Source organism: Papio anubis, chromosome 15 (assembly GCF_008728515.1).
Source record: "Papio anubis isolate 15944 chromosome 15, Panubis1.0, whole genome shotgun sequence".
Taxonomy (NCBI): domain Eukaryota; kingdom Metazoa; phylum Chordata; class Mammalia; order Primates; family Cercopithecidae; genus Papio; species Papio anubis.
The window spans coordinates 29,885,722-29,907,220 of NC_044990.1; the positions used below are offsets into that span (position 1 = coordinate 29,885,722).

The 21,499-nt window shown below is 47.0% G+C and overlaps 1 protein-coding gene and 1 long non-coding RNA gene across 3 annotated transcripts in view; one reads left to right on the forward strand and one right to left on the reverse strand.

Annotated features, from left to right (window-relative positions):
* The window catches only part of FAM124A (family with sequence similarity 124 member A), a 61,312-nt gene that overhangs the window by 20,059 nt on the left and 19,754 nt on the right, over window positions 1-21,499 (forward strand). The window contains exon 3 of the mRNA XM_003913899.3: window positions 9,169-9,902. Within this exon, the coding sequence (XP_003913948.1) occupies window positions 9,169-9,902 (734 nt within the window). The remainder of the gene's footprint in view (window positions 1-9,168; window positions 9,903-21,499) is intronic.
* The window catches only part of LOC108582888, a 47,960-nt gene continuing 39,486 nt past the window's right edge, over window positions 13,026-21,499 (reverse strand). For both annotated transcript variants that reach the window (XR_002518373.2, XR_002518372.2), the window contains exons 4-5: window positions 14,326-14,470; window positions 13,026-14,237 (exon numbers count right to left, since the gene is read on the reverse strand). This is a non-coding gene — a long non-coding RNA (uncharacterized LOC108582888). The remainder of the gene's footprint in view (window positions 14,238-14,325; window positions 14,471-21,499) is intronic.

Consider the following 21,499-nt stretch of genomic DNA (forward strand, 5'->3'; position numbering starts at 1 on the left):
CTGTGTAGAATGCTATATAGTCTCTTCAGGCATTTTGAACTGTCAAATTTTTATGCAAGAGGAGTCTTACTACATCATTAAGCATGGTACATTGCTGTGTGTCAGACCTGCATTACCGTCTCATAAACTTTCAAAGTTCTTGCAGTACCAAGGACTTACACACGTGTGCTAGAGATGTTTAAGTGTTTCTAGCTGCAGTTACACCTCCTCAGACTAATTACATATCAACCTCCTGGTCTTCTCCCAGAATCTCTGTCAAGCTGTGTCAGAATTTAAAGTGTCTGTCATTCCTCTGGTTAGTGTCTGGCTTTTGCTCCCCCTCCTTTTCCCATCAGGAGTGTATGTTTCAGAATGATGGACCTGAATGAAGCTTAGAAATACATTTAAAGTAAGATGGATGTCCCATTTCCGAGTGGGGGGGGGGGGGGGGGGGGGAACAGCAGGGTGTCTAAAGTATCTGCCTTACTTTCTATATTTTTTTTTCTTAATAGTGTCCTGGTTTTAGAATGAGCTCAGGAATATGAATTAGACATCCACATCACTGACATTGTTTCTGCAGCAAATCATAAAAAAAAAAATGAGAGGGCAGTCGAATAACTGTTATAGCAAAGCCACCCTTCTTATAAAAGTGTGAGAGGGCCTATAGACCAGAAAGATCCCTTATTGTACTCCTCTGCCAAATGAAAATATAAGCTTTAGCTTAATCATTTCAGCCTAGGCTCAATTCTTCAATTACAGGACACTTCTGTGAAATCAGGCTGAGGAAGAACCTTATGATCTGTATTATAAATGCAGTTTGGATCTCCATGTTAAAAATCCTATATGTCACTTCACTGCCACCACAGGTCATTATTTCCAGCACTGCGACCAGCCTTGCCACTTTCACAGCCCAAAATTGCAGGCCAACAGGCCTTGTCAAAATTATAAAATTACTAAGAATTAACGAAGTCTGAGATTTTGTCGTAAATATTGGTAGAGTAAAGGAGTTGCTTACGTATTTTTAATTAGTTCAGAGTTTCAAAGAACTGGCTTCTGAAACTATGAAAAAAAGAGATGAAGACAGGTTATTCATTACATTCCGGATGAATAGCGTCTCCCAGGAAGGAATTTGGAGGCCCATTTCTGAAGGCATTTGTTTCTGGCGTTCTGGGGAATGCCTCAATGTGGGGAGGCCAGCCCTCTGCGAGTTTTGTGTTCGTCGTCGCCCAGAGCCTTTTTCCCTCCTGGTTTCAGATCTGTTTTTGTTGTTGTGGTGGTTGTTTGTTTTTGAGATGGAGTTTTGCCCTTGTTGCCCAGGCTGGAGTGTAATGGCGTGATCTCGGCTCACTACAACCTCTGCCTCCGGGGTTCAAATGATTCTCCTGCCACAGCCTCCTGAGTGTCTGGGATTACAGATGCCTGCCACCACGCCTGGCTAATTTTTTTGTATTTTTATTAGAGACGGGGTTTCACCATGTTGACCAGGCTGGTCTTGAACTCCTGACCTCAGGTGATCCACCTGCCTCGACCTCCCAAAATGCTGGGATTACAGGCATGAGCCACTGCGCCCAGCCCAGATCTGGTCTTTATTCACGGTGTCAGCCGGTGCCCCGGATGTGTCTTTGTTGTGTGTGTGATGCACCGTCTCACCTGAGTTTTCTGCCACTGAATCATGTGGGTCTGGTTGGCAGACCAGTATCCCAGCTCCCCAGCCACTCAGTGCCATTGATGGGGGCTTTAGAAATGCAAATAAGGTGTTTATTCAACCTTATACAGGTCTCAAGCCAGGCTCCAGGGCCAGATTCCTAAACCAAACAGCCTGCAACAGCTGGAGGTGCCCTCGTTCACAGTCTGTTGGCCTCGTGGGGGATTACTGGGCACTGGGGAGTTGGCAGTAATTTTGGCACTGGAATGGTGCACGGCAGTTTATTCAGTCAATGGTAAATGGTTACAGCCGCTGCCTTGGAAACCACATTGAGCATGTGTGTGTTCAGTGAAGTGTCTGTAGGACTTAGCTACCCGGCTGCATCTTATATATTTGTTTATTGTCTGTCTCCTTCACTAGATTATAAGCTCTCTGAAGGCAGAGACTGTTTTATTCACCACTGTGTCCTCTAGTGCCTGGCACATGATGGGTGCTCAGTAAACATTCTTTGATTAAATAAATGATGCAACTAAATTGCAAATTGTGAGTGACAAATTATATCTAAAGTGACAATCATATTAATCGTTGCCCAAAAATTCTAGAAAGGGGTACCTGAGCTTGTCATATCCTGAGACTTGTCCAGGAATTTCCTTTGGAATGAGAGATACCTTCAACTAGACATGCCCACTGCTAGGGAGGGGTGCTCTGGGGACACACCCATTGGCCAGTTCTGGGAGGAGGGCTAGTCTGGCAGGCACCAGGCAGCAAGAGGCAGTGCAGGCACGGCTGATCTAAAGCCCAAGACTGCAGAGAGTGGTTGTGAGGGGCCCTGGCACAGGCAGCATTGAGGTAGGTCCAGCACCCGGAAGTCTGTCAACAGGCAGGACTTGAGTCTCCTGCCCTCTTCTTCTGAAGACTCCGGCTGAGGATGCCCACCCAGGCGAAACGGCCAGCCCATTCACAGCAGGCTCTCCCACCTAAGGTGGGTGAAGGAGCTAAGCCATGATTTCAGAGCCCCAGCCAATTTGGGGCAGAAAAACCAACACGATGACTCCAAGTGAAGTGGCGTCATTCGTCTGGAATAATACCCGAGATTTGTTGTCTCCCGCCAAGGAAATCAAGGATGTGGACACACAAGGATTGAGATTAAGAGCAGAGCTTTAATAAGCGAAAGAAAGAGAAAGGCTATCTCCTGCCAAGAGAGGGCTCCCAAGCGGGTTTCTGGTCTGCCACGAAATGCACAGGGTTGTATAGATGAGCTTGAGGAGGTGGTGTCTGATTTACATAGGGCACAAAAGATTGGTCGGAGCAGGTGTGCTATTTGCATAAGATGTAAAAAACTGGTTAGGACTAGGTGTGCCATTTGCACAGCTTGCGAAAATCTGGCCGTCCCCCACTGTAATCTTTTATTATGCAGATGGGTTCTCTACCTGGCAGGCGCCATGTTGCCTATTCCTTTACTGTACACATGGGGGACAAAGAACAGGGAAGTCGGAGCCTCCATGTTGAACATACCTGGCCTTCAGGTAGCCCTTTTCTATTGGCGCAGCTGCTGGCATTCATCCGTGCAAGCTTCCAGCTTGCTTATCTATGTCTACAGCTCGAATTTTCAGGCTGCTCTTTGTTAGAAAAGAAATGATTTGGGGGCTGCTTTTTTGTTAAAATTCTGCCAAGGACTCTTTTACACTCACTATATGCCTAAATAATTTCTTTCCATCTCCTGTATCAAAGGGATTGTGCCCTTGAGAGGTGAGAGGATGTACTGGTGAGGAGCACAGATCCAAGCCAAATGGTCTTGAGCAGGTCCGTTAGTGGTTCATCTATCATAGTGTTGCTTTAAAGATTAAATGAGATAGTATACATAAAGCTTGTAGGACAATGTCTGGCAAATAATAAGAGCATAATAAATGGTTGCTATTGTCTAAATGAATTTTCTGTTAAATTTAAATGGCCAAAAACAGGATACACAGGAGAGGTAAAATGTTGGAAAATATATATATAACAAATGCCCAGGCTAATAGTACACTTTCTGCATCATAGAAGGCCTGAGCTTGTGCACTGCTTTCTTTAACACTGTTTTCATTTTATGTTATCAAAGGAAAGCCTAATTGTCTATAATCAAATGAAAAAGAATCTCCCTTCTCCTTAGGGAAACACAAACTAATTTAAAAGCCTTGTTAATGGTGTGCTAGCAGCTCCCATCCTCCCACCAGCCTTGGGGCAGTCTGTGCCACTGCTCTGTTTGGTTCTGGTCTGTGTTTTACCCTAATTCAACAGGTGCTCGCTAGGTCCTTTGAGAAGACGTGTAATAGATATGATAAAGTCAGAGCCCATCCCACAGTGATGTCGTCTGTGCTTCTCCAGGGAGGCACAGAGACTTTTCATGGCAATTAATTATTCACATTTTCTGTCCTTCCCCTCAAATACTTGGTTTCCTCTCCAGCTCCACAGAGGCACATTTCTCTGGGGGGTGTGTAACTCTAACACTTGATGACAGCTTGAAGCTGCGTTCTGTGTTCTTTGCTGTGTGTTTTCAGGTCACGTGCAGCGGGTACATGCTAGTGATGGCCGGAGCATGCTAATGCTGCTGCTCATTCTCCTTAGCTCCTCTGGGGTAGAGTCTTAGCCACTTACATGTCCCTGGTTCACGCAGTGCAGAGGGGGCTCTCGGGGTTGGGTCTTCATCATCCTGGCTCGCCCGCTCTTGGCTGCCTCCCAAACTGCCAGGCGAGCTGGTACTTGGTGGAATGCCTTTCAGCTCACCCCCCTGCTCTGAGGCCGGGCATTTCGCCCTACTGCAGAGCTGTAAACATTCACTCATCCATGCAGACTTCAGCGTGGTCTTTGTTACTGCTCTCAGGGAAACCCTTGTGTAACTGATAGAGATGGCACAGGACTGAGCGCCCTGACAACTCCACTGGGGAGTCTCAGAAGCCACCTTCTCCTGGGCCTCTTCACACCCAAGCCGCTCACGCCATGCTTTAGGCTTTCTTGGGTCACTGTTGTGCATTCCTTTCACTTGTGCACCCACCTGTGGTGCTGGCCTGTTTGAGTTGCCCTTGAGGGCACTGCTGAGATGTGAAGACCTGGGCATGTGCCAACAGGGAGGGCAGTTTCTAGCTTATTCTTCCTCCAAGTCCTGGGGCCAGAGGAAAGAAACATAAGTGGGTGTCCAAGAAATGGAGCTGTTGGCTGGTGGCCGGGAATGAAGCCAGTGAGAATGAGGTGGGAGAGCCGTGCAGAGGGGCCAGATGGGAGCCACTGTGGCCACACATGGATGGAGAATGGCAGCTGGCCACTCTCCTGTGAAACGGATACAGTGGAGAGGCGAGCACACTTCTTTGCAGAGCCTGGGCTAATGGTGCACACGGAACTCGGAAGCTGGAGTTAGTGCTCCTACTCTGTGTGACCTTGGCAGACTACTTCACCTCCTGTGCCTCAATTTCCTGTTCTCTAAAATGGGGACAATCATAGCACCTCCCCTTTCTATAGTGGTTGTAAGGATTAAACGAGTTCATACATGTAGAACATGGAGAAAGCACCCATGTTAGCTAACATGTCACCCTGTGTATCTGGCCACATGCACACCTGGGGGTGGGATCAGGACCTTGAAGGGACTGCCTGGTGGCCCTGGCAGCTTCTTTTCCCAGATGTTCCTTTACTTTGCATGGTGTTTTCCCCCCGTCATTGAAATCATCTGTAATTTTTTCAGGTAAAATTCTTGATCCCCAGATTGTTCAAAGCCTTTCTGTCCTTTTCCATTTACATGGAGCATTCACTGATGTTTAGCAAAGTCGCATGTATCCACTGTTGGGAGTTCAAGGCCACAGAGAAAAGTGAAATCCATTTAGATGAAGTGGTGTTTTCTCCTAATTTTAGTGGAGTTAGTGACTGGCAGGAAATCTCATTGCAGCGTTACTACTTTTGCGTCAACTGTACTTCTACCGATAGCGTCATGAATGTTCAACCAAACGGAAATAAACCAGGCAGGCAGAAAGGGCAAGCAAAGAAAAGGGCCAGAATTGTCTCTGAATTCTGATTGTTTTCCTAGCCATCATGATGAGTTTTCATGATTCAAGTCTATATGGGGGCACACACTTAGCAGATAACTGCATAAAAATGAGAATATGATCTGAAAGTAACTGGCCCATCCTTAAATTCAGCCCTTCACCTACACAACACAAAATTCCAGTTGCCAAAGGACATCTCTCCTCGAAGTCATTTGGATATCTCAAGCCAAGTAGCCAAGGTGCAACTTTCTGTCTTTTCCCACAAATCTGCCCTTCTTCCTCTATTTCCTATTTCAGCTAAACCACATCAGATCACTTGTTCAAGCTGGAAACATTAAGGTATTCTCCTCTCCAACTTTTCCTACACCCCACTCACCAGGCCTGTGGACTCCCTGGCCTGCCATTTGCATCCTTATAACCTGTGAATCCATGCCTCTTCTATTCACCCACTTGACTGTCTGTCCTGGATCTGTAAGTACTGCTGGGTAATAGCCACCTCCAGTCTCAGTGGCTTGAAACAACAGTCATTATTATTTCCCATTTGTCTTGGGTCAGCTGATCTAGACCATGCTCACCTGAGTGGCTCTTGCCCTGTGTCTTTGGGTGTGAAGGTTGGCTGATCTAGGGCGGGCTCAGCTAGAGTGCGTCTGTTCCATGTGTTTCATCCCCTTACCAGGACCGGTGGGCTTACCCAAGCATGTTCTTCTCATGGAAAGGTTGGGAGCACAGGGAGGCAAGCCAAAACACATGCCACTGCTGTCTTTTTCTCCTGGCCAAAGCTAGGCATATGGTCTCATCCTAAATCAAAGGGTGGGGAAATACGCCACCCATTTAGTGGGAGGAACTACACAGTCACATGGCAGAAAGTAAGGGTACACAGTAGGATAAGGAATTGAGGCCACTAATGTAATCTCCTACACTGCCAAGTCCTTGTCATCTCTTGTCTGGACTCTTCACTAGTCTTCTAACTCCTTATTTTGCCTATAGCCAGCTTTCCCCCAACTTGATCCCAATACCCCTTCATTAAACCTTCCCTTGCCTCTTATCGACTACTGAATTGAGCTGAGGCCCCATACAGCTTGGTTCTAATCCATTTTTCCAGCTGCATCTGTTGCCGTGTCTCAGAATTACCCATGGCCCCCTTCCAAATGTGCTTGTTTTTTGCACAGTTCTATACCTTCATAAACACTTCCGAATCTCCTCAGCATCTAAAGGCATCATGAGCAAGAGGATGTGCTCTCTGCCTTTACCCTTCAAGACCCAGTTCATATGGTACCTCTTCGAGGAAGCCTTCTTCTGTAGAGCCCTCCTTCCTTTGTCAAGTGTAGTAAGTTGGAATTGCTTTATGCTCATATTTAACTCATATAAATTTGGGAAAACATGCTCAGCCAGCAGGAAGGAAAGAGAGGGAAGACAATTGAAAGGATTCCACTTGCCATTCTACTCCATGATTGTGGAGAGCTGAAACTTGACTCTGCTCTTACCTGAGTCATCCTTAAGTTCCAGAAGCCTCTCAGGTTGCCAAAAGCCTCTTGTAGAGTGAAGGGCAGGGTTTGATGAGTAAGGGTTTAGTGTTTAAAGAAACAGACTATTCTCTTGTACATGACCCTGCAGCAAAATGGTCATTTTATGTGGTGTTCAACTAAAGAAACATCTGTCTGGCCATCTTGTCTTGTTACAAGTTAGTGCTTTATTGGAAATTTGGGAGACTTTCAGTGTTAATAGTGTCTATAGATAACCTTTTCTTCACAGTGACTTTAGAATCTAGCCCCCACCCCAAGTTACTATTCCATTGTCTTCCTTTTAGGCATATATCAGATTTAATTTTAATTTATCAGATTTAATTTTAATTTTTGATGTTTGTGTTTCCCAACTCAATCACAAAGTTCTCATCTTATGGGCTTATGGGTCTTCAGAGGGCTGCCGCCTATGGTTGTGCAGGTTGTGCACTGCACAATTCTCAGGGAGCATATCATGCCAGAGTATGTGTAAATGTACCCGATAGTGCCTGGGCATACATAATTAGTGCCAGCTTCTTTGTGTCCCCAGTGCCTGGTACAAACTGATTGCTTAACAGATGTGCAAATGAATGCATGAATGAGAGAGAAGACCACAAGCTGGACTGTTTTCAAGTGAGACACTTAATAGAGTTGGGATGAAAATTCAGACAGGTTTTGATCCGATTAAACTAAAACCATGTTATTGCAGCTGCACATAGTGAAATGAACTTGTAAGCCCACTTGGAATGTCTACCTACCACAAAAAAATTTTCATCCTGTGACTTGATCAAGGTTATGATTCTGAAAAGCACACCACATTGATAGAACACAATTGACCACATGATCACTCTATGCCTGACACCCCTAGTGGATACTGTGAGGCATGTGTTGTAAAGACAGATTTAGATTCTGGGTGAATCTAGCCCCCTAAATCACAATTGGCCTAAAGATGTCTCAATTCCCTTAAATGAGACCGAAAACTTATATAAATGCAAATAGAACCATCTTTTAAAAGGGCAAGCCTTTTATCAGATATAGTTATATGATTTAGAAATATGCCAAGTCTGGCCAAAAAAACTGTCACCCCATGGGAAAGTGTTGCCAAGTTAAACAGTCAACTTCATGCTTGGAATTCAATACTTTCAGGTGTTTTGCCAGAGATCACAGGGAGGGTAACCGACCCATTCAAGATGTGTGGGCTTCTGGGTGGACATGGCCCAGCAAGGGGCACAAAAGGTGTCATTTCATGGGCAATCATGGTCTCACCCTGCTTTCCTTCCACCCTAACCTCCGCCCCAGTAAGCTCCAACAGCAAGCAAACACTGCACTTGGCTCCAATGGTCATCCTTCCTTGTGTTTCCAGCATCAACATGACACTGTGCACAACAGGGGACACTGTGGGCAGGACTCATCACCAGCCAGGGCATGACCTGTCTGTAGAGTAAGCCCCAGGGGGCAAGCACAGGTCTCTCTTGTCCTCCATCGTTTGCCTTGTGCCTCACTCCCAGTGAGGCAGGTAGGAAGGAGCCCATTGAGTGTGTGTTAACAAAATAAACAAATGAAATAAGCAAACCAGAGGAGTGCATTTGTGTAGGGAACATGTACGGGGCAAGGCCCTGCAGTTATTTCAGGAAATACTAAATGGTGTCCACAAGATGCTATGGCATCTTTTCTAATGGGCCTGTTGTTCCTTCTAAGACACCAGACTTGACTTTCCATTTGTCTGATACATAAATATAAAGTCAAATGTTCTCTATACCGATCAACCTGATGAAATACAGGACCAAGGTTCTCCTCACCCTGTCCAGCTTGGAAACTATTCACGTAGCAACACCCCTTTCATCTTTGGCTGCTAGGGTGCTGACATAGTAGTTTTTGTAGGTAAACTTGGGATCAGAACATCACAGGTTATGGAGTCAGTTCAGTTAGAATTTGACTTCTCTTCCTGCCAAGCCTGTACACGTCATCACTGGACACTTTAATGAAATAATCATAATTGTATTCATTCATCCATTCGTTTTTTGCGTGCCCCTAGGTGAGCTTTCCGTTGAAGAGGCGCAGGACCCTTTCCTGGTCAGCATCCACATAATCGCAGACCCAGGGGAGTCCCAGCCCCTGCAGGAGGCCATCGACAAGGTCCTGGCGTGGATCCACCCGGACCTCCCGCTGTTCAGGGTGTCCGAGAGGCGGGCATGCAGGCGGCGGCGGAAGCCCCCCAAGGGCGCTCAGCCGGCGCTGGCGGTGGTGCTGTTCCTGCAGGAGGAGTACGGCGAAGAGCAGATCCTGCAGCTGCACCGCACACTGCAGCAGCCGCCCTGGCGCCACCACCATACCGAGCGTGTGCACGGCCGGTTCCTGCCCTACCTGCCCTGCAGCCAGGACTTCTTCACACTGGCCCCTGGGACGCCGCTGTGGGCCATCCGGCCAGTGCACTATGGCAAGGAAATCGTGCGCTTCACTGTCTACTGTCGCCACGACAACTACGCCGACAGCCTCAGGTTCTACGAGCTGATTCTCCGGAGGAGCCCCAGCCAGAAGAAAGCGGACTTCTGCATCTTCCCTATTTTCTCCAATCTGGATGTGGACATCCAGTTCTCCCTGAAAAGATTGCCCTGTGACCAGAGCCCGGTGCCCACCGACTCGTCCGTGCTGGAGTTCCGAGTGAGGGACATCGGCGAGCTCGTGCCTCTCCTGCCCAACCCTTGCAGCCCCATCAGCGAGGGGCGCTGGCAGACAGAGGACCACGATGGGAACAAGATCCTCCTACAGGTACTGGGGGGACACCTGTCTGTCTGTTTAGGGGACCCGAGAAACAGTTAGCTCTGCCTCAAACCCTATAGTACCAGTCACAGAGCAATGGTCAAGGAAGGAGAGATCAGTGACCGTCTGCCCAGCTCCTAGTCGAAGTCAAAGTGGCCATACTGGATCCCAACAAAAGAGGGGGCATGAAAGACTCTTCCCATTGGTTCTTTTCATTTCGCTGTCAGCAAACGTGTTCCCAGTTCTTCCAGGTTCCCATTCTGTCCTCCCCTATTGGGCATCCACTAAACACCCATGACTCCTGGGGATTTCAAATGAGCTTATTAGCTGAGGAGTTTGCGATTAAAGATTCCTGAATCTATGCCCCTGTACTTAGAAGTTTTTACCACTGGATTCTTCCCTCTCACAAAGGAACTTCAGGAAAGCCCATCTATCTGGAAATTTTAAAATATATATTGATGTTCCTAGAGGAGATAGCTGTTCTCTTCCTTCGGGTGCCTCCTCCATCTTCTACTATTGCACCCTTCTGCTGGGCAGCAGGTTGTTGAAATCCTGTGATCACTTGGAAAAGGATGTTCCGTTAAACATTTTAAGGAGAAAGCGATGCGTTGGGAGCTTCTGGTTTCACTAAGCTTGGAAGGGGTGAGCGAATTCATTTTAAGTAGGCTGCCCTAGTCCTTCTGCGGTGAACTCTTTAGCTTCATTACCAGCCCCCTTTCTCCTCTCATCCTTCCAGTGGTTGACTCATTAGAGATAATTAGTTATACTCAATTCAAAATTCAGCATGTATATTACAGAACATCCTACATCTGGTCCTACCTGATAAATGCTTTCCAGACCCAGGCTTTCTTGATTTAACAAGCAAATTAGTTCCAGGAGAATAGGGCTTTATTTTTCTGAAAAGCCTCTACCTCTGATGTCTCAATTTTCACACTTGGCTACCCGAAAAGGGAAAGTTGATAGTGAATTGGAGGACATTGCCTTACGAGGCAGGGATTGTGGTTACTTGAATTGCAGGTAAAGTTTCATCGTTTTTGTTGGTTTTGGCTTTAAGCACCAGAACTATAATCCACATATCATGAAATGAAGTCAGAATTTGGCACATGTCAGACAACTGGTTTAGACTACAGCCAGGCCTCATTTCTCATCAGAAAGGTCACCTTGAGATACTTACTATTTATAGGAACTAGATAATTTTCAGTCTTCCTTTTGAACTATGCAGATAAGGAACTAAGTAATGTTTTATTATTCAATATGCTAGCATTTACTCTATAATCCCTTTTGAAATGTGAGAAAAATTGTCTTCTGTGTTTGAAGAATGCCAAATCTTTATGCAAAATATAATACAGTCACACCAAGTAAAAGTTAATGAAATGCAAAGGATATTGTTTATACTAAAAGACCAAAAAGAACGTGACTGTTTCTGAAGTGACTTCTTCCTTTTTGCAGTAATTAGAGCACTTTTTTCTCCTGATCCTTCTAATAAGATAAATAAGAGAATGCAGTATGAAAGCTTGGCCTGGACTCTACTCAAAGGAACCATGGAAAGAATATTTCAAAGAAGATCCACACATTTAAATGGCTATAAAATCCATATAGGTGCAGGCTTTTGAAGTTAGAGCAACAGAGTATGAAAGAGTAGAAAAAAGATTTGTATCTTGTGACTCCGGAATGCAGGCCCTTGTTCAAATAGTAATATGTTGAGGAATTAAATTAATGTGGGCAGAAAGGACACATAACCTCCTCCCCCAAGATTCTTGGTAATGTCAGGCAGGTTCCTGTTCATCTGCATCAGTGCAGATAGCTAGCATGAGATCCACACCTGCCCATCTCTGTCAGTTACTTTCCAAAGTAAAAATTTATATTTCAGTCTTCAGCAAAATTAAGGTAGTTAGGTCTTGGCGGGAGGAGCAGTTGAGAGTGAACCTTTCTGTCCACATTCTCTTTAGCAATGTATCTTCCCTGAGTGCCATTTTGAACTGTAATGTTTAAGATACATTTTTTTGTTTAATTGAATGGAGCTATGTATTGAAGAAAATCTCGATTGGGTAGTTTTTAGTTGCTTTCTTAAAATATAGTTTTTTGTTCAGAAAGATTGCATTTATTTCCTCATCCTACACCACTGACTTAACGTTCCATATTTCGGGGACTTCCTCCTCCCATTTTAATTCCTCCAGAGAAGAAAAGTTGAGATTTTTTTTTTTTTTCTGGGATCAACTCAGCCCCTTGTAAGAATTTGGAAATTTTTTTTACTGAGATCAGATAAAATGCAAAGAAAGCTGTCCTCCTCCTGAAACGTATCTTCCCCTCATTCTTGGCATTGCCTGATTCATAGTGGGAGGGCAGGGAGGTAGATGGGGAGTTACTAGCATCAGGTATGGCTGAAGATTCCTCTGGAAAATGCAGAGGGGGCATGAAAGAGTCTTCCCATTGGTTATTTTCACTTCACTGTCAGCAAACATGCTCCCAGTTCTTCCTGGTGCTCCCTGGAAGAATTTTGTAGAAATTTGCACTGATGCCTGATGATACTAAACTATGGCTTTGTGGAGTCAAGGACTGCTTTATGAATCTTTCCGGACCCCCCATAGAACTAAACTGACATTCCACTTTGAACACAGTAGGTTCTCCTTATATGTTTTTGTTTACTTTCCATTGAAGAATATTATTAATTATGTATATACCAAAAAGTTCGCATTGTAAATATACAGCTCAGTGAATTTTCACAAATTTAATGTTTGTATAAGCAGCACAGATGAAAAAAAAGAACAGAGACAGAAACCAAAGAAAAGATTCTTCCTCCCCCACCCTGGGACTCCCTCCACTTAAATGAACATCTTAACTACTCTATATTACATGAAAGGGGGAGGGAGAAGAAATTTCTAGTCCAAAAAATTGGGCATATGGCTATGTTATCCTTTTTTTAATATTTATAAGTGGATCTCACATTTAAAAAACTATGTTTAAGTAGTCCCAGCTACTCGGGAGGCTGAGGCAGGAGAATGGCGTGAACCCGGGAGGCGGAGCTTGCAGTGAGCTGAGATCCGGCCACCGCACTCCAGCCTGGGCGACAGAGCAAGACTCCGCCTCAAAAAAAAAAAAAAAAAAAAAAAAAAAAAAAAAACTATGTTTAAGATGGCTGGCAAAGATATATATACCATGAAAGAAGATTAGTGATAACAATTAGATACAAAGGGATTTCAAGTAGAAGGCAAATACTGATAGAAAAATTAGCTAAACCGAGTGTGACATTCAAAATGCATGTCATTTCCTATATACTTTCTAGAGCCATACTGTTCAATGATAGCCACTACTACATAGTTAATGTCACCATTAAAATTTAAATTTAAATTTCATTCCTCATTGGCACTAGACACATGTGGCTAGTGGCTACTGTACTGGATAGCACTGTTGCAAAATTTTCCTTATCGCAGAAAGTTCTATCAGCCAGCACTGTTCCAGAAATAAGCCCCAAAGTTGACTTTGAGTTCTTGTAGCAGCAAAAGCAAAATGGAAAATCATCAATGATATGATTCAGAGTTCACGAAGGAAAAATCAACCATGCTTTAGATGCACAAGTAGTCCCAGTTCAGAATCCTGGAAGCAGAGATCCCCCAGCATCTCACATGCTCAGTGGTGGCAACAGCCTGTGCTCAGCCATACCTCTCGAATAACACAGCAGGGGACTCGCAAGGCTTTCTTACCTGATGCCTGCAGTGAGGCCAGGTATGCCCAGCCAGATGTAGTTCAGAAAAGCTGCTGTACAGGGGGAGGCTGGGCAAGCAGAGTAGCCCCCACTCACACCTCCTGGTGGCTTTGCTTAATCTCAGAGGGAAGAATGCACCTTCAGATACTCTCCCACCATTTGTTTCTCTCAGCCAGGCTTTCAGTAGCTAGTGTCAGTGAGTTTGCCTTTTTTATTCCCAGCCAGGTTCCTGGAGCCTGTTCTCTATGTGATGGGTAAAGGATAGGCTCATGTGTCCTACAACTCGGCCATGCAGGGTTGTGCACTATTCCTTTCTCAGGGAGCTCCAAGCAGCCTGGTAGGAACACAGGCCTGAATGGAAGGCCACCTGCCTCTTTTGGAGGCCTGCTACAGGAGTGCTGTGAGCAGGGCCAGAGTTCTCCTTAAGAAGTGACTTGGGGCCCCCTAAAATACACAGACAGAAGCACAGTCCGAGGACCCAAAGCTCAATTCTACAGTGGGATTGTGGCTGTACTTTTGGGCTGGAAAATGGTGAGAGCAGGTAGTTCCGTGTCTTCAGAGTGGCAAGATAATTTAACAATGGTCTCCAAGTCTATGGAAAAGTTCCTCTGTAGAAGATGCTCACCACTATCCCTTGGGTCCTTAGAAGGTAGAAAGAGAAAAGAGCTTCAACTAAAGGTTTTTAATAAGACTTAAAAGGCAGGAAAACCTGACATAGAGAATTATTACCGGTTGAAATGAGTTGCCAGGCAGAGGCCTGGGATTGTCGTCACCAGAGAGCTTTTCAGATCTCATCCACACCAGCTGGTATTGCTTATCTTCTTCATGCAACAAGGAGATTGACTGGGCCATCATTTCTGGAATACTGGGGACACTGGTTTTGTGAGGACAGAGAGACAGATGCCACTGAGGATGTGATGAGGGACTGTTGTGGGCTCTAGAGAATTATTTTTTAATTGTTAATTGTGGTAAAATACACATAAAATTTACCATTTTGGCCATTTTAAGCATACAGTTCAGTGGCTTTATACATTCACATTCTTGCGCAACCATCACCACCATCCATCTCTCCAACTTTTTCATCCTGCCAAACTGAAAGTCTGTACCTGCTGACCACTTCCCATCCCTCCTCCCCGAGGCCCTGGCAACCTCCATTCTGCTATCTGTTTCTGTGAGTCTGACTGCCCTAAGTACCTCATATAAGTGGGATCGTATAGTATTTGTCTTTCTGTTATTGGCTTATTTCACTTGGCGTAATGTCCTCAAGGTTCATCCATGTTGTGGAATGTATCAGAACTCCCTTCCCTTTAAAGCTGAATAATAGTCCACTGCAGGAATATGATAGATTTTGCATGTCCATTCAGGATGGACACCTGAGTTGCCTCCATCTTTTGGCTATTGTGAATAACACTGCTATGAATGTGGGTGTATAAATACCTCTTCAAGACCCCGCTTTCAGTTCTTTTGTGTGTATACCCAGAAGTGGAATTGCTGGATTGTACAGTAATTGTGTGTAATTTTTTGAGGAAAGGAACCACGACACTGTTTTCCATAGCAGCTGTGTCATTTTACATTCCCAGCGAGACTGCACAAGGCAGAAACTTGTTTTTCAGGGAAGCAGAGAAAAGCCTGCTCTTTGTGGGGTGAAGCACATGGTTTTCTGCACTAGGAGGTGCAGAAAGTGACAGTGGATGGAAAAACTGGAGCTGACCCTGAGATGGGTCTCGTTTTGTCTTCACCCTGCACACTCCAGATCTAGACCATTTGTGTGCATGTGCTTATGTGCGTCATCATAAAAGATGCATCAGATCATGTCTCTTTCAAGATTCAGAGTTTCCAAGGGCTTCCCATGGCCCTTGCAATCCCTTCAGATCTTCACCAAGGCCTATGGCTTTCCAACAGCTGGTCGCCGCTTACCTCTCTGGCTTTATTTATCTCTCATTTCCCCTCCTTCTTGCTCACTCTCCTCAGATGCAGCAAACTCATTTCTGCCTCAGGACCTTTAAACCTGCTGTTCTCTCTCCCTGGAATGATCTCCTCCATGATTTCCTTCCCATTGTCCAAGTTTCAGAGGGGCCTTCTCTGCCTCCCTCATCTACAGTAGTTCCCTTTCCCCAACCCTCAGCACTCTGTTTGGTTTTTCTTCTCACACACTTAATCACTTTTCTAAGTTACTCTCTTGGTTTTAACATAGTACCACAAACTGGGTGGTTTAAACAACGTAAATGTATTGTTTCAGAGTTCTGGAGGCTAGAAGTCCAAAATCAAGGCATCAGCAGGGTTGGTTCCTCCAAAGGCTGTGAGAAAGAATCTGTTCCATGCCTCTCCCCAGCCTGCTGTTGCACTGGCCTTCTTGGCCTTCGTTGGTGTGTGGAAGCACCAGCTTGGTCTCTGTTTTCACGTTCACACGGCATTCTCCCTGTGTGTGTCATCTCCAAATTCTCCCTTTATGTAAGGACACCAGTTCTATTGGATTAGGAGCTCACCTTTCTCCAGCATGACCTCATCCAAATTAAGTTCATTCCATCTCCAACAACTCATTATTTCCAAATAAGGTCATATTCTGACGTTACTAGGAGATGGGACTTCAACATATGAATTTTGAGGGGACACAGTTCAACCCATAACAACTATCTTGTATATATGTTTACTTGTATCTTATCTGTCTCAGTTATTATATTATCAAAAAATGAATGAGTGTGAGCTGGGGATAGAGGAGTGAGGGCCGTCTGGGATCTCTCATGGGTCCCCAAACCCTCGTTAGACTCTAATGTCTGGGTTATTGGGCAGCCCCTTATGCCAGGCTTCACCTTTCAGAGCAATGGAGATAGCAGACATGCAAACCAAGAAAGCTAGCAAAGCATTCCAGTGCTGTGGCTTCAAAACTCATCTAGGGCAGCACGTGGCATGGGCTTCAGAGTCTCAACTCCTGTACTCCTGTGGAGTGGCTAGGGGCATGTTCCACTGTGGTGGGAACCTTCATTTCCAAATCTGAAAGCGCAGGATGGTAATTCTTCCCTAGCAGGGTCACTGAGACCTGTCGGAAGAATGCCTCTGGCGTGCCCTGGGTCAGCACCCATGACCCGGGAATGGCAGCTGTTACCACACAGAGGGTAGATGGGTTCGCGTGGCCAGGGTAGGAAGATGCCACGAGAGGCTGCTCAGAAGAACCTATGCCTGAGCAGAGCTGGGGCAGATGTTGTTCCGGGGAGACTGGGGAGCCCCAGGGAGCAGAAGGCACAATGGCCTGGTCAGGATGGGGCCGGGGCAGTCGTCAGGGTTCCGAGCTACATATTCCCTGGGCCAGAGACGTCTGGTAAGAAACTAACTCAGGAACAGGCAAACCATGCTCCAGTTCCAAAGCCCAAACCAGCGGAGTCATCCCTGAGTCCTTTCTCAGGAGACCACTTGCTCTACCTCAGGACGCTTGCAGAACCCGGCCACTTCCTCCACTTCTGCTGCCTCCTTCTCTAAATGCCACTGGCATTTCCTCTTGTTTCTGCCCTGGGCTCCCGCAGCCACTTCTCCACTGGAAGGCCGAGGGATCCTTTCACAATGCAAATCAGATCATGTGACTCCTGCCCAGACCCCTCCAGCGGCTGGGCATCCACAGAGTAAAGCCCAGTCCCTCCCAGGGCCTCCTGCCTTCGCCTCCCGCTGACTTCCTGCCTCTCCTTTCATCTCCCCATGACCCTGTGTCACTTGGGGTCCTTCAGAATGCAGGTTTCCTCCCATGCTCGCCTCCCCTGCGCCCACCGCCTGATCCCCTCCCCAGATAAACACACACTGGCTGCCTCACCCCCGCAGGTCTCCCCTCCCCGGAGGCTCACTGAGGTCTGTGGGAAGAATGGTCGGTCTTCCCGCTCTGAAAGGCAGTTGCCCCTCTCTCGTTCTCAGACACAGATGCCCCAGCCCGTCCCGCTCACCTCGCTGTGTTCCTCCCCGTAGCACTGTCAGCTGCCAGTGCATGGCAGCTGCCCACATCACAGGCTTGGCCACCTCCCCACCAGGGACAAGCAGCTTGAGGGCAGGGACTTGGTCTTGTTTGCCCACTGCTGTCACCCTAGCGCCTCTAACAGTGTCTGGCACGTGTTAGACACCCAGTGTTTGTGGAATGAATAAAAGAAGGAAAGGGAGGAAAGGTGGTGAGGATGGCGACCTTGGGCTGGTGGGGGTGTGTGCAGGAGGCTGAGGGAGCAATGGAGAGCCTCAGCAGAGGGGGCGGTTCAGAGGCAGTTCCTGAGTGTGTGCGGAGTGAGGAGGACCCCGCAATAGGACACAGGAGGAAGCTGTGTAAGGAGGTGTCTGGGAGGAGGGCTCCTGGGGCCATGGTGTCTGCTGGCTGGTTGTGAGCAGGAACCTCCAGCCACTGAAAGCAGGGACAGAGAGTAACGCAGGCTATGAGGTAGCCATCCTGGGCCCTGTCCCTGCCCCTCATGCCAAGCCTGAGGCCTGTGGGCCAGCTTCCCTTCCACACACAAAAAATGGTGGCTGTGCTGATGGAGTCCTCCGTCCCCAGGCCAGCCATGTGGCTGTGAGAGAGCCCCCCTTATCGCAGGGGAGGGCTCAGCCAGTGTCCCTGGGAAGGCCAGAGACACACACTGCCACGGTCCCCCCTCCTGGCATGACACCTCTGCTTCTTGCTGCCAGAAGTGGTGACAGACTATCCCCAACTGGTCTTGCCTGGGAATGAGCTCATGCAGGAAAGCCTTTACCCTAGAGATAATAATGTGATAACTAATGTTAATTGCACACTTAATAGGTTCCACACTTTGGGCTAAGTGTGATCTAATATCTTACTTAACCCTCAGCATTTCTACCAGCCGGAGACCATTCTTATCTCCGTTTTGCAGATGCATACACTGATACTTAGGTCAGGAAACTGCCTACTTTCCAGTACTACAGATGGTAAGTGGTAGGACTGGAGTGGATGGAGGCACAGCCGACTCATGGACCCAGTAGAGACCTGGCATTTCCAGTGCTGGCATCATCTCCAACTTTAGAAGGCATAAAAGCCTGGAAGGCTTGTCAGACAGACTTTTGGCCTCCACCTCCAGAGGGTCTGGTCCAGCAGATGTGGGCTGAAGCTGAAGTTCTGCCTCTCTGACCAGCTCCAGAAACTGGCCAGTAGCGCCCTCCTAGACATTTGCCAGGCACAGCGTACTCTAGGGCAGGATAGCCCAGCTGCTGCTTCAGGTTTGATTACCGCCACCTAAGACACGGCCACTTTTTGAAATATTTGTAGTTTTAATTAATAACAGGCTCAGTAAGACCATCAAGAATACAAGTCTCAAGAGGTATCTGGAGAGTGAACAAACCTTCCTCAAACTGATTTTATCCCATTAGCACCTGATGTCTGATACACAGCAGCTACTCAGTAAGCAGTAGCTTGCCTTATTACCCCCGCCTGGGCTCTGGTATTTTCTGGGCAGGGGTGCAGTGACCTGAGGGGCAGGAGATCCACATGTGGGGGCAGGAAGACACCTGCGAACAGCAGTGGGGCACGGGGCTAGTGCAGAGGGTCCCCGGACCTGGGGAAGTGATACTCATGTGCCAACCGTGGGCTTGCCCCTCGGCCAAGACTTTGAAGGAAATCGCTATTTCAGCCAACTGCATTGCCTGCACAGGGCCATTTTATCTGTGCCGGCTACCCAGAGTGCTTGAAAGTCACCCCAGAAAATCATTTCTCAGAGCATTGTCTGGGTTTGATTCCTGCGGCAGGTATAAGTGACATCATCGCCTTTTCAGTCGTGAGAGGAAGAGTAATTTTCTTGTAGGAAAAAAGAAGCAAACTGATTACAGGCAGATCTTTGAGGTAGAGGAAGGAAATGAGGAGTTTTCAGCAATGTTTTCTACCCTCAGTTTGGAACAGCTTTCCCTCTTGGCCTTCCTTTCTCACTTAGCTTATTTAGTGTGGTGTGTTCAGGGTTCCATTTCCTAAGGGAGGTTTGATAGGAGATCTGGAGAAAGTGCTGCTGCTTCTGCATGTAGCAAGTGGTGCCCAGCAGGCAGGGCCCCTCCCTGGGGACACAAGACTGCAAGCCAGCTGCTCTGTGCCTGTGAGTAAACCACACCAAAAATGGCCAGTCCAGCACTTCCAGGAGCTGCTCGGGTCAGCAAACTCTTTGAACAGCTCCTTTCAGCCAAGTACAGTACTGCAGGGGGACAAAGATGAACCAGAGGGTCCCTGTGCCCCAAGTTCACAGCTGGTTCCGATTGTTCTGTGGCGTGGCTCATGAGAGCCATGGCACAGGGAAGTGGGGTGTGGCTTTGGAGGGACACCCTCCTGGGCCAGGAAAACAGGAAGGCATGGCCAATGCCTGCTGGGAGGCAGCAGTTAGAAGTCCAGGCTCTAGATCTCACAAAGCAGAGACCAAATCCTGTCTGTCCTGCGACCCGCCAGCTTCGTCAGGTTGGCCTGTTCTTCAAACACCAGACCAAAAACCTACTTTAATCTCCACTGAATTTTCCCTCGTGTTAGTAGTTATTTTTTTGTTAGCTTCTATTTATCCTTCTTTTGATGTTTTCATACTTTTAATTATAATTTTATTAGAAAGTAGTAAAACTAAATCACCCAAAAAAATTTTTGGAAGTTGCACAATATTTTTAAAAATCACTCATGATACAGCCACCATCACAGAGCATTTTGGTACATTTTCATCCACATCATTTTTGTCATGTGAGCTACATGCCAATATTTTTCTTTAAATTCTTTAATTTTTTTTTTCTTTTTCTTCCTCACTTATCCCCCAAAATGTAGGAGAAGAACCTTTTCCTAAATGGGTTTCAGACCTTTGGGTTAGTTGTCTCTTTTCTGCTGCCAACCTCTTTCCCATTCAAACGGAAGGTCAAACATTACGTTCACTTTAAGGAACTTTCCTCCTGGTTCTTGGCTTCATGCTGAGAGATTGAGCCCCTGAGCCCTGGGACTTTATGTGAAGGGAATCCCTGCTTTGCTACCAAAGAATCTAGGTTCTACTAGTTTGGATTTTTGTTATCTCAAAGAAGTCACTTTCTTCCCAAGGTGGTCTGGAAGCGGACATGGGTGAGAATCCAGTTACTATTTACCCAGGCAACTAGCTCAGCACCTGCTCACAGCAGCTCTCAGTAAGCTTTAAAAAGTTAGTGTCACATGACCAGCATCAACTGGCCTCAGACGTCTGCAAGCACCCATCCAAGCCACAGGGTCAGGCAGAGGGCTCCTGGGCCCACTGTAGCCCCTGCTGGGTCAGTGTAGCTGGAAGGCTGCGGGTCCTTAGTGGGGAGCCACAGCCTTTCCCACTAGGGGGCCTCTCACTCTGACATCTCCTGTGGTGTTTGGACCAAGGGTGGGAGGGAGACACGCTGGCCCTAAAGGGAGGTGGTAAGGAGTGAAGACCTCCAGGCCCAGCCCACAGGGGCTTCGTCCATCTGCTCCTGAAAAGCCCACGCTGGCCTGCCTGCCATAATGCCAGCCCTGCCCCAAGAGACTGGGTTACTCTTGGCCAGGCAGAGAGCCTGCTTTTCCCAGCATGGGATGGAAAAAGGGCCTGAATGGTCCTTGGTCCCTTTGCCAACCTTTCTGTTCCCCTGGACCTCACCACATCCCTGAAGACGCCTTTTCTCCCCCTGCATCCTCACCCTTCCAGGGACAAGAGCATTGCACAGCCCTGGCTGGAGAGTGATGGGATTAACAAGAGATGGAACCCCCACATGCCTCTCAGGGGGACCCTCACTTGGCCGAGCTCTGGCTACATGAGCTTCAGACTCAGGGCTTTGTAAGTAGGTGGAAAACAAGCACAGCACCCCGCCTGGGCACACGAAGCCCTCCAATCCCCTCTGAGAAGGAAGCAAGTCAACAGTGTCTCTTCACTGTGCTTCTGCTTATTGGGAATTTCCTATAATCCTGTTTAGTTTGAGTTTT